The sequence below is a fragment of the Magnolia sinica genome, chromosome 14 (assembly GCF_029962835.1).
Source record: "Magnolia sinica isolate HGM2019 chromosome 14, MsV1, whole genome shotgun sequence".
NCBI lineage: Eukaryota > Viridiplantae > Streptophyta > Magnoliopsida > Magnoliales > Magnoliaceae > Magnolia > Magnolia sinica.
Window position 1 is genome coordinate 8,289,153 of NC_080586.1, and position 17,214 is coordinate 8,306,366.

At 42.0% G+C, this 17,214-nt stretch overlaps 1 protein-coding gene across 1 annotated transcript; it reads left to right on the top strand.

Moving 5' to 3' along the window:
- The first annotated feature begins 367 nt into the window (after positions 1-367).
- Positions 368-15,364, top strand: LOC131225411 (probable beta-D-xylosidase 2). The gene is made up of 7 exons (XM_058220945.1): positions 368-802; positions 5,749-6,036; positions 9,316-9,485; positions 9,583-9,680; positions 11,218-11,568; positions 12,718-13,131; positions 14,362-15,364. Exons 1-7 carry the CDS (start codon positions 419-421, stop codon positions 14,949-14,951), a joined length of 2,295 nt encoding a protein of 764 aa, XP_058076928.1. The 5' UTR covers positions 368-418; the 3' UTR covers positions 14,952-15,364.
- The last annotated feature ends 1,850 nt before the right edge of the window (positions 15,365-17,214 follow it).

The window sequence follows — 17,214 nt, forward strand, 5'->3', positions numbered from 1 at the left end:
GGCCGAGCGGTTGTACGGTAGGTTCGGGTTCTGGTGTGGGGAGCCCACAGTTCAGTGGTCCATCGAATCATATTTTATGGCCGTATTGTGGATGGCCCATGAACCAAGGTTCCAAATTAGAATAATCCTGACCGTCAAACAGGTAGTCAGCTTTTAAAAAAAAAAAAAAAAAAGAGAGAGAGAGAAAAGAAACAGACTAAACATCATGAAGTTGGGATCTTCCAGTATGGGCCATCCAAGGAGAAGCCTGCATTTTCAATGGTTTAGATCATTCCTTCTATCTCTCTCTCCCCATAAAACAGCCTTTTAATCCGACGTGGAAATCGAATCACCAAAACGGACTCTCTCCCTTCCGCATTTCTTATTTAAAGTCCCATTTCTCTTTCTCTTCAGCACTCCCGTCTCGTTTTTTACTAAAATGGCCAAACTAACCTTCTTCTCCCTGCTCATTTTCCTTCTCTTTTCTCCATCGCTCTCCCATCCCCACCGCCCGTTTGCTTGTGGCGGAGAGGAGAGGAGCCTCCCATTCTGCAGCACATCCCTGCCGATTTCGGAGCGTGTGAAAGATCTGATCGGACGGCTGACGTTGCCCGAAAAGATCCGGATGCTCGTGAACAACGCTTCGCCCGTCCGGAGGCTCGGGATCCGACGGTACGAATGGTGGTCCGAGGCCCTCCATGGGGTATCCAATGTGGGACCCGGCACTAGATTTGGCGGGAAGTTCCCCGGGGCCACCAGCTTCCCGCAGGTCATATCAACGGCTGCCTCCTTCAATGCGTCTCTCTGGGAAGAAATCGGACGGGTAAGATAAATCCAAAACATCACAAATTTGAGATTACAGATGAAGGGTAGTTTTGTCATTTAGTAGAATAGCAATCTAAGCGTGATCTTTCACTGAGAAGAGCGTAGCGCTGCTCTGCACGTAATCTCTCGTAGGCCTTTTTGTTTTTGCGAGGGTAGCCGATCAAGGGCATTTTGGTCATTTCCAATATTGCTCATCTGCATATCCGCTTCTGTTATTGCCGGACGCATGTACCTTTCGGCCCTCATACTAGCTTCTAGGGTGGACCATGGTGCGTAGTACGCACACCTGGTCATGTTGCTTACGTGGACAGTAGACGGAGAAGTCGGAGAGCCAGACGCATGTTTTGTAGGGAACGCATAAACTTCAAGCGCCCAAACATATATGCGCTACACATCCCAACCTGTTAGGTGTTTGTGTAATCCAGGACGTCAATAGGGTGGTCCATGAATTGAATGTCTCATGCGGCCAAAATCAACGCTATCCACTCATCACCAAAATACATGCACGGTGACCGTCCATTTCTTTGTGCATGTGTGGATGAATGGACCAGCATTGCCTTTGCGTTGAGTAACATTCACAGTGGATAATCTGATAAACGCCCTGCATCTCCGCACATGTGCGAATTTGACACGTGTGGGGCTTGAAGATGGGCGTCTGAGATTGGCATTACTTACTTTAGAACAGGCTCACCTTTCACACCAACAATAGAAAGAGAAACTGCGTTTGATGGATGAGGATTGGATTCTTCCGCAACACCAACAATAGAAAGTGTTGCATTTGTTGGCCTACCGTGTTGCATTTGTAAAATTCACTCATCGATTGGGAGACTACCATATTTGTACCGTACGTACCGAATATAATCTCCGATTAAAAATCTAAAACTCAGATGGTCCACACCAAGGGGGAATTGAAAAATTGCTCCAAAGTTCATATGGTGTGGCCCACTTGAATTTGGTAACTTTTCTTCATCCCAATGAGCTAGTTTGATAAAAGATACATGCCGTGATGGCCCCACATACAATCTTATCTTTGGCATCCTATTCCAATTGTTTCATATATTAGTAGTTGATTTAGCTAATTCTTTTACCTCATGGCTCACGTAACATCAAACTTATGTGACACATTTTGCTGTACATATACATCATAGCATAGTGGGCCCAACATTTTGATGTAGTACGTGACACATATACATTCATAGCATGGTTGGACTAAAAGAAGGTGAAATATAAATTAGCTATAACCTTTGATGCGGGTATTGTTATAGGAACTATAAAGTGGGTCGCATTTGTCCGGTTCATCGGAAAGCCAATGTTTTAAGCTCAAAAATGAAAATTTGAAGAAAAAAAATATTATTTTTAATAATTCTGAATTTTTTAATATTTTAATATTTTGGAGTTATATATATATATATATATATATAAAAGAAGTAACTCCTAATCTTGTTAGACTCTCGTTGCGAAATTTTATTTGAAATTTCTACTTTTAGAAATTAGTCTTTAGAAGAATTTTATTAAAATTAAGATTTTTATTAGAGTTAAAATTTTACTATTTTAGAATATACACATTAGACAAATATCAATTAAGTTATTTTCAGTTATATTAAAATTATTTTATATTTTCTTCCCTTGTGTATTCCAAAAATATTTGTGAGGAGTCTAGAGGCGCTCATTACACTTGGGTTGTACTATGGCAACAAATTCTGTTGATGAAATCTAAGTCTACTTTTATGGGTCTCAACTAAGTTATTTAATAATCATGACTGTGGCCCTAACCGTTATTGTCCATATTGTTAAGCAGTGGGCCATAACAGCCGTTGAAAAATGAAAAACCACAACAGCCCTGTAACAAACTATTATGACTACTCTTACCTTAGAAGTGAGATTAATAAAATCATATTTATTGGATTATGACTATCTGATTGGTGAACATTTATTGGACGGTTGAAAATGAAAACCATCCCCGGCTATATTTTAATAAACAAGCATTCATCAATCAAACGGTCAGAATTGTTCAACCAGTATTATTTTGGGACTAAGCTTGCAACAGTGATTTCCTCAATTTAATTAGTTTAATGTGGAGTTGATGCATACATGTATAATTTATGAATACTTGCGTGTCAAGCATCTACTCCGCCAGAGTATCAAATAACTCCTGAAATTAGAAAAGGGTGACATAGCGAAGAGGTTACAACACAGCTCAATGGAATGGGCCCCTCTTAAATGAATGACAGCGTGGATATTCTTGCATGACCTTTGTACGTACGCTGGGAGGCAACTGCTTACGTGCGTGAGATCCATCCAATCAAATTGGCTGATTCAACACTTAGGTGGGCCACCCCAAAGGGAAGTATGGCTGAATGCTTCCATGCTGTTGAGGCAAGTTAGATGAATGGATTGGATTAAAAGTATAGATACCACTGTGGGCCCGTCCAGACGATAATACCCTCGTGATTTTGTTCACGTTTTTCTGGCTATATTATTGGGAATATCTAGCTGAAAATAAATATGTAAAAGGAATTATTAGAAAATTTTAAATAATTTTGAAAACATGAAATATATAAGTATACAATGAATTATTTTAATTTCTAACTAAATTTTCATTAAAATGGTGATGAGATAAAATATGAAAGGTTTTGAAAATATCATGATATTATTTCGATAATATGGTTTAATAAAATTTTCTCGAAGATATCGCGATATTTTCAAAATCTCGGCATTACTGTCATCAGTGTTGAAAGATGGGATCGAACTGGACAACGAACATCTGAAACGCAGGTTGACCTCGTATGTTCGTTTAACACCATTTCTATGACTGTTCTTCTCGCGGTGTATCCAGACCGTCAAAATTGCTTTGATTGATGATTGAAAGGAAAGCAGCAAGTAGTCCAACTTGGAAGAGAAAAATTGGATGGTTGATATTCTCTTCTCAGTATATTTTTTCAGTTATGCTCCGTACAAAGTAGGGTCAGAATTTGGACGGTCTGTATTTTTTAATATATAGATCATATTTTTTATTAGTCTCTTTATCATTGTGGTTCACACCTGATGGACGGGTAGGATGGAATATGAAAAACACGGTGGGCTCCTGGAAGGTTTCCATCGTGGACATCCCCATCCCCACGGGTTCCTGTGGTGGGCGCACCTGAGTTTTGGATGGAGTGAGTACCACTGAAAATCACAGTAGGCCCACTAAGCTCGATTGTACACGCTCTTCCCACAACAGGTGGTGGATTCCGGTCCGTCTACTTGAATTCTACTCATGACACACGTGCCAAAAGGCGGCATCCATGTGACAAATCCGAGCCGCTCATAGATAGGCTCTACTGCCTCTGTGACAAAAAATCTGTCTACCCGCTCGATTTTAGAACTTTGCTCAGCTCACACGCATCTCGACACGCCCCCATAAACAGGCTGGCCCCACCATGTGCGGAAAGAATGACGGCTTGAAACTGATTTTCGTGCTTTTTGGGCTAGATAATGTGCTTGGTCAAGCCCACCTATGAAAGGCTCGGATGTCGTACACGTAAGAGGATAGCACGTGTGGTTACGAGAATTCCACGGGTATGGCGCGGGCATGGATAAGTTGGTTGTCTGGGGCAGACGTCTCGTCCTCGCACGTGTTTGATGTCAAGTGGGTCACACGTGCTAGAGATGGATGAATGGTTAGATAGAAGCGGCCAAATTTCTATATTCAATGCACACCCGTGGCCTTTCTGACGAGCTGATGAGCTTGAAGTTCGTGCCCGGGCCTGTTCTCTTGGACGCTGACAGGTTGTGTAGCGAGACTTGCTACTGAAGTGACGTCACCAAGTTTTGTGGGGCCACTGTGATGTATGTGTTGTATCCACACCGTCCATCCATTTGGATATATCATTTTAGGGCATGATCCAAAGAATGAGGCTTTAGTAGACCCCACCACAGAAAACAGTGAGGAGAGTGATTCCTACCGTTGAAACCTTCCTAAAGCCCAACATGATGTTTATTTAAAATCCAAACCGTTCACAAGTTAACACAGACATGAAATAAGGTAAAACACAAGTATCAGCTTGATCGAAAACTTTTAAGGGCCTTAGAAGTTTTTAATGGTGGGCGTCACTCTCTCACTCTTTTCTGTGGTGTGGTCCACTGGAGACTTCTACTTGACTCATTCTTTGTCTATTCCCTAAAATGATCTGTCCAAATGGATGGACGGAGTGGATACAAAGCATACATCATCATGGGGCCCACAGAACTCAGTGACGTCACTTCAGTAGCGAGTCTCGCTTCTCCACCTGTCAGTAGCTAATCTTGGCGAGGATTAGGTGTTACCCGGATAACAGAAAGTGGGTGTTACCCTTACCGTAGGGCCCACCTTGATCATATATTGTATATCCACTCCATCTAAACGTTTTTACAGCTTATTTTATTACAACAGTACCAAAAATTAAGCATACCCAATCCAAATTGGACCACACCACGAGAAACGGTGATGATTGAATGTTTACCATTAAAAAATTCCGAATGCCCACTGCAAGTAGATCCGTAATGTTAATTTTCCATCCAACTCGTTGATAATGTCAAAAAGAACTGGATGAAGGGAAAATACAAAGATTAGCTTGATCCAAAACTTTCGTGGCCTATAAAAAGCTTTTAATGGCCATTCACCACTTTTCCCAGTGGTGTGGTCCAGCAAAGATTTATATGCACTTAAGTTTCATTTTAACGTCCTTAAATGAGCTTGAAAAACGGATGGACGATGTGGATATGAAACACATTCTTCAAGGTGGTCCCCACACGGTAAGGGTAACACCAGTAAGCTGCTACCCGGGTAACAGCGAATCCGCTGCACTGTTGTTGTTCTCACGTGATGGATGGTTGCCGTACTGAGGTTGGTATCGGTCGCTCGCTGCGCATTTTAGCATTGGCATCGGTTAACTTGGTTTTTGACTTTTATGTGTTGGGCAGGTGGTGTCAGATGAAGCCCGGGCGATGTATAACAGAGGTTGGGGTGGGCTGACGTATTGGAGCCCGAATGTCAACATATTCCGCGACCCGAGGTGGGGGCGGGGACAGGAGACTCCCGGTGAGGACCCAGTTCTAGCCGGTAAATACGCTTCCAGCTATGTAAGGGGACTACAGCAGCCGTACGGGAAAGACGGTAACCGGTTGAAGGTGGCGGCTTGCTGTAAGCATTACACTGCCTATGACCTCGATAACTGGAAGGGCACCGATCGATTCCATTTCAACGCGAAGGTACACCCACATACTGTTGTTACACGTGGCAGTATCTGAACTGTTGGTCTAATGGACACTATAAATGTTATTAGCACACACTCGTACGTGCCAATATGGAAGGTACATGCCACATCCGGTCGTGCGGCCATTGACATGCCCTGCCTGTAAAATTAGAATGGTCCCCACGTCTGGTATAAAATGGACGGTTAGATAAAAAAAGATAGCAACGGTTTATATTCCACTAACATGTGCGTACCACCTCCAGCGTTGGCCAGCGTCTTCAAACCGGTCCCCACCAAATTTCCCATACAGAATGAAAGTATAATAACATTTCGTTTCCTAAAATCGTCAAGGTGGGTGGAAAGTACGGCAAGCAGTTCAAGTTGGGGACGGGTTGGTGCTCAACCCTACCCAACGCAAGGTTTCCGTACCTCAACCCTAACTCAACCCAACCCAACCCAAGCCCGGGTTGAGAATTCTCAACCCAAGCCCAATGCGAGCATGCTCTGTCAGGTTGGACAGTGGATACTTGCTAATATTTTCATTTTTATATTTCAATACATGTCTTATTTTTAATATCTATAATTTTATTAATTATATACATAGTTATTTATTGTGAGAAATTTTATTTTTTCTAAACAAATAAACTAAAATATAAGACAATTACTAATTAAAAGTCATAATGTATAGCACAATTTATTTGGGAGTGAGAAATCTTATTAGCTTGAGTCATTGGAGTTGATGTGGACCATCGAGAACGGCATTGGAATTTCATATGGCTTTAGCACAAATGATCCACACTCAATTATAATTTATAAGTAACTTATGTATTTATCGGGTTGGGTCGGACAACCCAAGACTTCAACCCGAGCCTGACCCAAGTTTTATTTGGTTGGTGTTTGTATAGCCCAAGCTCGAGACCAAACTCAAGACATCCTGCCCAAGCCCAACCCAATGTCAAGTCGGTCATGGGTCGGTCGGGTTGAACCTGCCCAACTTTCAGCCCTATCAAGTAGTGGGGCCCACGTGGATGTGAAACGACTGTGCTTATTTGCTATACCCGTTATTTCGCTGGTTGAAAGTAAAACAGAATAATGGCAATACGTAGTACCCCTCCCACAGCTCTAACTTCGTGGAATTTCAAGGCCCCGTTTGGCCGGGTGAATTGAAAGGGATTGAATGGTATTAGGGTGGATGGCATGGATTTCTAGGTAATGATGGTGTTGTCAGTTGATTGTCTTGAGATCTATGGGATTGCTATATCCCTGGATTGCAATATCCAGTCTGTTTGGCACGCCCGGCCAATCCCGGGATTAAACCTTCCCATCCCTTCCAATCCCTCCAACCAAACACGTCTCAGGCAAATTTGAATGGATTAAGGTGGATTGGATGGGATTTAAAGGTAATGATGGTGTTGTAAGTGGATTGTCTTAAGACCCATGGGATTGGGATCAGATCACCTACTCTGTTTGGCACGCCCGGCCAATCCCGGGATTTAACTTTCAATCCCTTCCAATACCATCCAATCCCTTACAATCCGACCGGCCAAACGGGCCCTTAATGTGTTATATAGATGTCATGCATCCTTTCTGCAATATTATATCATGTCTTCAAAATTGAAGAAGATCCAAAGCTCAAGTGAACCACGCCACAAAAAGCATGGGAACAGTGACACCCATCATTGAAACCGTAGATGAAGGAAAAACACAAATACTAGTTTAATCCAACACTTTTGTAGACGTGAAGAAGTTTTCAATGGCAGACATTCAATCCCCAGGATGTGGTCCATTTCTGTGTAAGATCTACTTAATTTTTGGCTTCATTCCATAAAATGATCACACAAGATGGAGGGATGGTATGGATACAACACATACATCATGGTGGAGCCCACACAACCATAACACATCAACACACTTTCGCCCTTCCATGTGATGCGATGATTCGGAAGTATCATCATGATATGAGATTATTAATGTCCTGTCAAAGATAGCATGTAATGATATGAGTTTTTACACCACATTTATGTAATAATCCATGATCCATAGAAACTAGATGATTCTAACCTTTTAAATCAAATTTGCGGTCGGCCGTTTTCATACAGTAAAAACAAGAGAGAAATTACTTCCTTTGCATTTGTCTTCTGCATTTCATTTCATGCGTTTAGATTTGCATTTGCATGCATAATGTTTAAATCCAACCCAAATTATTTATGATGCTCCATAACATATGTTTATACAAATGTGTGGTATTCAATTCATGTTCCACTCCATACCAAAAATCACGGTATTTCAAAACTTAAGGTTTTCATGGACGGGAATTTAGAGGTTTTAGTTCGAGTGGCCCACTTGAGTGTTGAATCAAACTAATTTTCAGGATTAAGGCATAATAAAGGGTATTATACCTGATGGATGGAATGGATTCCATACACGTTAAGTTGAGAGAAAGTAATCCCAAAAAATAGTTAATGATGGTACACTAGCATTGTCCTTTTCAACGGTGCACTTTGAGCCTTCCTAGTGATCGGAACCAAATTTGAGGAGACTAAGAAATAAAGAGTTTGGTGAGGCATTGATGCCATGAGATTTAATTGTATAGTGTGTCACTATTAGAGATGGGGTCACGCAAAGCATGCTTGAAAGTGGTTATTTATCTCACCCAACAACTTCCATACATACTTTGCCTTGACTCTATCTTTAAGAGTGGCATTGCTGTCTAATTAAATCCTTCCCAATCATGTTTGTGCCAAGCTTAATATAAGCATGACCACTGCGCGATCCACCAATCAACCATACTGCAAAGATAAAACCCATGTATCAATGTGGGACTATGGATTCAATCAACTTTGGTTTCTACCAAAATTTTCGAAATCTCTTATTGAGACTGGATGATATGATAACCAGATGGATCTAATCCTTCCCATTGATTCCAAGCACGAGATGTATCCCATTCGAGCAAATGCAATTCTAGTGTAGGAAAGCCCCTTGGACGGTCTAGATTTTTTTTTTCCACCAAAACTAGTAGACCATTGGCATTTACATGAAATGGTGTGGACAACTGACCCACTCAGGCTGTAAAGCTGCAGAATCTCATGCTTCCATCGCTTATGAACTACTCAATCCCAGAAATAATTTATTTTATTTTCTCCCAGTGTATACCTTTTCAGCCTTTCATTGTCGGCCATTCATCTCTCATTCCATTCCTTTTAATAATTACATTATTATCATTTGTCCTCTCCTCCTTTTTCACCCATCACGCACGTGCCGATGCCTGTCGTGTGGCTATGCGCACGTGTGGCAGGTCAGCAAGCAGGACCTGGAGGACACGTACGACGTCCCGTTCAAGGCGTGTGTGGAGGAAGGGAAGGTGGCGAGCGTCATGTGCTCTTACAATCAGGTCAACGGAATTCCCACGTGCGCTGATGGGCGTCTCCTCCGGAATACCATACGAGGGGCGTGGGGCCTTAACGGGTAAGTCAGATTCCGTCGCTGATGTGTCAGATTCGAGTCACGTGCGTCCCGTGTGTAGAGACTCATGTAGACCCTCTCTTTTGGTGGACCATTGCAGATATATCGTCTCGGACTGTGATTCGGTTGGCGTCCTTTATGATTTTCAACACTACACGTCTACGCCGGAAGATGCAGCTGCAGATGCTATAAAAGCAGGTGCGTTTATATTTCTCACTCGAAGGACCGTCCATTGGACGGGCCCCACATACTAACGGTTGGGATTTGAACTGAACATGAATTACTAGTTGCGTTGATAGCACCTATTTCTGAATTTCTGGCCTGACTGGTAAAGTTGAGTTATATGATACTCAGGCAGCCTACGACGCTTGAAACGCAGGCACTTAAAATTTTTACACGTGGCAGGAATCTAGTTTTATTTACTTATATGCCACGTATGCAATATCTGAATAATTTTTAACCGCCTGTGTATCATCAATCACACCGGAACCGTGCCTCAGTCAGGTCCACTCAATGCCTAGACCAGGTCAATTCCATGGGATTTGTGGTATGGGCTATTGTGGGCCCAGATCCAGCCCGTCCGATGGGTGCATCCTTAGATGTTACTCCACGTGGCAAAAAAAATCAGCCGATCGGGAAGCTGACATGCGCTACATGAACGGTTGAATGGGGATCCAGCCACTAATCTGTCACAGATTTATTGTGGGGCCCACCGTGGTGTTTGTATATCCGATTCAATCTATACATCAGATATGATTTCAGGATGAAGGGGCAACCTTAAAATGAGGAAAATTTTAAGGTCCTTGGTGAACATGACAGGGCACACGATGGACGGTTTGGATGTGATGCACACATCATCTGGGCCCCACAATTGCGCGGTACGATCCCAGGGTGCGGTGTTACCTGTACCATGCGAGTGCACCTCATTAAAACATGCCTTGCCGATGGGGACGCGGTTTGGCTAGTTACGCTGGCACCAGCCAGTTGGCTAGTGGTCGGTGCTATGTGGACCACACCATTAAAAATGTGTTTTATCAACTCCGTCCATCCATTTCGAAAGATGATTTTAGATAGATCTAAATCTCAGGTGGACCACACCATGGGAAATCAGTAGTGATTGAATGTCCACCATTAAAAACCTCCTTGCTCACTGTAATGGTTATTGGACATCTAACCTGTTGAGTGATCATACAGACTTGGATGAAGGGAAAAAATATATATATCAGCTTGATCCAAAAATTTTGTGGCCCTCAATAAGTTTTTAATGGTGGACGATTCAATCAACACTGTGCAGTCCACTTGAGATTTGGATCGACCTCATTTTTTGGGCTCATACCATAAAATGATCTGGAAGAATGGTTGGACGGCATGGATGAAACGCATACATCATGGTGGGCCCCACAAAGCACCGACCACTAGCCATTGGCTAGTGGCAGGGTCAGTAGCCAATCCGTTTCCTACGGATGGTGCATTTTCATGGGCCCCACCAATGTGTAACGAAGATCGCTAATTCATGCTGCGGTTGCGATGTATCAATCTCCCTGTATCTTACATGGTTTGAAGACCAGATCAAGTCTCTGAGTCGACTCAACTTTTTTACTATTTCTCATCAACCGTCCATTCCACGCATTCCCCACCTGCCGGTTAGGACATCAGTCCTCTATGAATAATGTTCTATGACCCATCTAAAGTGGCCCCCAGCATTTTGACGGTTTAACTGAATTCTAATTTTCAGGTCTGGATTTGGACTGTGGGCCCTTTTTAGCGGTGCATACAGGTAAGGCACTACGCAGCGGCAAATTGAGTGAGGTGGATGTGAATGGAGCCCTCACGAACACACTCACGGTCCAGATGAGGTTAGGGATGTTCGACGGTGATCTGTCCACGCAGCCATTCGATCACCTGGGCCCACGTGACGTTTGCACACAGCCCCACCAGGAGCTAGCTCTTGAAGCAGCCAGGCAGGGAATTGTCTTGCTTAAGAATCACAGGCACGCGTTGCCCCTCTCTCCTGGACGTATCCGCACCGTTGCTGTGATCGGGCCCAATTCTAATGTTACAGCTACCATGATCGGGAACTATGCTGGTAAGCCATTTCAAAATGATGCAACGACGTACCAAAAATTCCATCAGTGGTTAATCTATTAGTGGGACATTTCAAGCCAGCCAATGTTATGTTGATTTAGGCTTGGAATGATTCACCAATAGGTGGGCCAGGTTCGGCACTCCCGAGTTCAAGATATGATTGGTGTAAAATGCCCAATATTCCACAAACAGTGTATGTGTGGGTCCGCCTGATTAGTGGATCACACACGTGTGCCATGTCGACACATATGGGTTCAGTTCACATGCATCTGTCGATGTAGTATTGATGTGGTAAAAGGCTACCACTGGGTTGTGAGTAGGGTTGTACATTGATCCGAGTTGAGTCAAGTCGAGGTGGTTCAAGCTTGGCTTGACTTGACTAGTTTGTACTCTCACTAAGCTCGAGCTTGTCATTGGAGTTTGGCTGATTTGTCAAACCTTTCTATCAAGCTCGAGGCAAGCTAGTGGATCAAGTCAAGACAAGTTTCGAGTTGAGTCAAGCCTGCTCCTAACCCGACCCAACTGGCACCCCACCTAACTTCCAAATCAAATATTCAATTGTATATGTATATTAGATAGACCAATAGAGGCACCCTATAATTGGTGCTGAAAGATAGAGCACAAGCAATTGGCCGGGTGTAGCTCATATGACTAAGATGAGTTGGGTAGACACTAAGTTGAGTTATGTTGATTGGCCGAGTAGAGAAAGAGAGAGAGAGAAGCTTGAGCATCGAGGGTTGGGTAAGTAAGGGAAAATGTAAGAAAGGGATGGACAAGTAGGATAAGGTTTTAGTTTAATGTTTTAAATTAATTAATTAATTAATTAATTAATTATATAATGGGGCTGAGCTTGAGCTTCAAGTTGAGCCAAGCTGAGTTCCAGTCAAAATCTATTACGATTGAATTCAGCTCATCTTCAAAACAAGTTGGGTCAAATGAAGCTTGGCTTGCCTTGAATGTCATTCAAGCCAAGTCAAGCTGAGCTGGAACGAGCCAAGATGAGCAAGCTTTTCGAGCTATCTTGGCTTGTGTATAGCCGTAGTTGTGAGTAGCAAAATCAAAATTCTAGCATACCCAAATCAAGATTAGGCCCAATATTTATGGGCCATTATCCGACCATCTAACATCTCAATTTTATTTCCTCTACCAGGTATTCCATGCGAATATACAACACCTCTTCAAGGGATTGCAATGTATGCAAAGACCATTCACCAACCTGGGTGCGACAGCATTGCTTGCGACAGCGATAGGCTATTCGGCGCTGCAACGGACGCGGCCCGTCAAGCAGACGCCACGGTCCTATTCATGGGGCTTGACCAGTCGATAGAGGCTGAGACTCTGGACAGGGAATCACTACTACTCCCAGGGCGCCAACAAGAGCTTGTAACTAAGGTGACTATGGCTTCCAAAGGCCCCACTGTGTTGGTCCTAATGTGTGGTGGGCCCATCGATGTGTCCTTTGCAAAGACACATCATAGGATTCCCTCCATCTTCTGGGTAGGGTACCCTGGCCAAGCTGGTGGAAGAGCAATCGCAGACGTCATTTTTGGAGAATTCAATCCAGGTATAACTAGATCTGAGTAATCGGATCCTCAGTTCACCGGTGTTAAATAAACGGGCCGGGCTATCCATTGGACTTTATGGAATGCAAGCCCAGTTAAGCCCATATAATTATATGGGCCTAAAACTTGCACCCAGATAAAAAAAACCGTTCTGGCCCAAAATTGGTAAACTCCTAAGATTTATTTCATACTCTGGTAGAGTGTGATGGTTGATACGCAGGCACTAAGCGAGTTGTTCCTATTTCACCCCGACCCTGGTGAATGTCAAGGCTCAACGAGCCTATCCGAGTCGCTGAGTCTAAAACCATGACTCGGAAACTATACACGTGGCAAAGTAACTAATATTAAATCGCTCAAAAATGTATAACCAGTTGTAGATAGGTTTCACCCAAAAGTCAGGTTGTTTGAACAATCTTAGCCTCTGATTAGTGGGGATTTGTTAGTTGCATTTGGACCATCGATCAGGTTTCATTTTCAACCGTTCATTAAATGTCTACAAATCACCATGTTATGTGGCCCGACCATGATGTATGTGTTGTATCTACACCGTCCATCCATTTGGATAGATCATTTTAGGACATGAGCCAAAGAACGAATCATATCCAAACCTTAAGTGGACCCCACTATAGAAAAGAGTGGCGATTGAACGCCTGCCATCAAAAACTTTTTGGAGGCCACAGAGGTTTTCGATCAAGCTGAAATTTGTGTTTTCCCTTCGTCCATGTCTACGTGAACTTATGAATAGGTTGGATCTCAAATAAACATCGTGGTGGGCCTTGGAAGGTTTCAACGGTGCGCGTCACTGTCCCCACTGTTTTCTATGGTGGGGTCTACTTGAGGTTGGATCTGCCTCGTTCTTTGCCCCATTCCATAAAATGATCTCTCCAAATGGATGGACGGTATGGATTGAACATATACATGTTCTGTAACTCCCTCTATATTACGATTTTTTTAAAAAAATCAGATTATTTCAACAAAATCCTGAGCGTTGGATATTTTTATTTTAATAATCAAATACATGTCCAGAAATCCTACAGTTAGATGATAAATAAAAGTATTACTTTTGGTTGATAATTCATCTAAACTGGGACCCACAATTTGGACAGATTGATTTCGGTTACTTTTATGACACGTGTATAATTCCTCGGTGCATGTGTATCATCCATCACCTCTCCCAGAGTATCAAAGTTTGCCTCTTACAAATAATAACCGGTGCATACGTGTGCACGCAGGAGGTAGGTTGCCGGTGACATGGTATCCACACGAATTCACATCAACGGTGCCGATGACAAGCATGGGCATGCGATCGGACCCATCAAAGGGCTATCCTGGTAGGACCTACAGGTTTTACAACGGCGAGGTCGTGTATCCGTTCGGACATGGTCTGACCTACACCAAATTCGTTCACACGCTCGCCCAAGCTCCTACCATGGTGTCGGTCCCACTCGTTGGCCATCGGGTCCCACTTCACAATGCCACGATCTCGGGTCCAGCGGTTCGGGTCACACATGCACGGTGCAGCGGGCTCGCAGTTGGCGTACACGTGGACGTGAAGAACGTTGGTAGCAAGGACGGGGCCCACACCCTCCTCATCTACTCCGTCCCTCCAGCTGGACAGTGGGCCCCACGCAAGCAGCTAGTGGCGTTCCAGAAGGTGCACGTGCCATCCAAGTCACAGACCCGGATCCGGTTCAGCATACACGTGTGCAAGCATCTGAGCGTGGTCGACAGCTACGGGATTCGGAGAATTCCCATCGGCGAGCATAGTCTTCAGATCGGCGATCTGACCCACTCGATCTCGCTCCATGCTGAAACCGTCTGACCGAACCATAGGGGAAAAGACAATTATACCCACGTGCCTTTTTCAAAATTACCAGCATAACCTTGAATTTACCCAATAAAATTAAAAACCTTTCACAGATTTTTTTTGGCAAAAGTGACCAAAATATCGCTAAATCAAAACCCAATCTCAATCATACGGTTATGGTTTATCCATTTAAAAGAAGGCTATTAGGTGTGTGCTAGAGGGTATTTTTGTCTTTTCAACAATGCCTGTATTGTTGGTAATTGGTAATTGTTAGTGTGAGAAAGAAGAAATTTTTGTAGAATTATGATTTGTTGCTCTTGAAAGATAAAAGAGCAAATTTCAAATTTGGATAAAATAGTGATTTTTAAAGCCCAAATGGAAATTAAGGGCTCTTAATAAAAGTTTATATTTCACATATTTTTGTCTCATATCCTTTCTTAATTTCACGTAGAGATTTGTACGGCTGTGATGAGACTAAAGTGGGCCAATATTCTTGAAGCATGTTTAAACAATGTGAATCCAAGGTATGCTGTAAGGTGGGTAAATGTGTTTGTGTATTTTCATTGAAGGAGGAATAACCCTCTTATAGAAAAAATACAGTACTAAAATGAGAAAAATTCTAATACTCTCTCTTGAGTTAGAGAGTGAAGGTTATGATCACCAACTTGAAATCACTTTGAGAAATGAATTTTTTTCCTCAAAGATATTTTAAATGAATTTACAAGTTGCAGTTTTGAGGGGATATAAGAAGTTTGAATCAAGCCGGATTGAATCTTTTTATGGATAAGATGACATCAATGTATAAGATTGCTTCATTGTCACAAAATACAAGGATAAATTGGGGATTGGAAATTTGAATATAAAGAAGGCAAGTGAGTTCACGACTTAAAAGTTGTTATGAATTAATATTGAGCTTTAATAAAGAGCAACAAACGTTACTTTACTTTTATTATTCTATAATATTGGAGAATAGCTGAAAAAGATGTAATATCTAGCAAGAGAATGTAGTGTCATGAAGCAATTAATTCAATTTAAGTCATTATAGTATATATCCTCATTATTTACATACCCTCAACCAATTAGGAGTTATGTATGATCTGTACGGATCCGAATGGTGCATTCGGAGATCTACAAATATGTATGGAGAGATTTCTCAACAAATGTAGCCAGAATGAATAATCGTGCTCGAACAACTACATGACATGTGGCAGGAGGAGAAGAAGCAAAGGAAGCCAAGTAGTGAAGCTAAAACATGAGAAGCATCCGGAAGATAATAATGGCGAACGGTTATAACAATAGTCAGAACGTATGAATGATCCATAATAGCTAAATCAAAGATATAAACAGCAAAACAAAGCAGCAAGGAAAATTATCTCATACTAAATCAAATAAATCGAATCTATCTTTTAAATTATCCTAGCAATTCACATTCCATAGTGTAATTCCTTACTTCCCTTGTTAAGCAAATTACATTTATTAGTGTAATATTTACTTTCCAAGCCTATTATTTTACATTCCGTAGTGTAATCCATAATAATAGCTAAGTAGCAAGTAATCTTTAGGTGTAATTCGAGTCCAAGCTCTTGCCCTGGATTTGACTCATCCACCGGAAAGATGTTCTGTATCTTCCATTCCACTTTAGTTGTATTAAAAAATCCTTTCGCACGGAAGACAAAAGTGCAATCCATCATAAGAGGACGAACCCCACCCTCTAAATATCGCCCGATCTGATTTGTACACATTGAGCGAATGGTTGAATATGTGACCGATCTCAATCATACACTACGTGCCTACCTAGCTTGGTGTTCGGGGTTATTGTTGTTCGATTTAAATTGACGCCGCAATTTCAATTCTAGCACGCCAACACACATAGTGCAAAAAACAACAGCAAACAAATAGTCTTTAATTATAAAAAGGCGGGATGAGGACATAAGTAAACTTTCACCTAGAAAGTTTACAAAATATATTATTTAGATTATATATACATACTAATATATAGTGATACATAAGTTGCAACAATTAAGCAATAATTATTTCATCTTCACAATAAAACTAGGTGAAAGTGGTGAATTCATTAGGTATGATTAAGGTGGATGGAATTATAAAAGTTACAATAAATGCATGTGTAAGGTATTGCCCTTAGACTGGTGTATCCCATGTTTTCTAATATTATGTTTGGAACGTATGCATTAAAAAATAAATCTCATGATTTACTTTCAAATTGCACTTGGATTGAACCTGAATGAAGCAAAAATCCATGATTGGTAATCCCATCTTA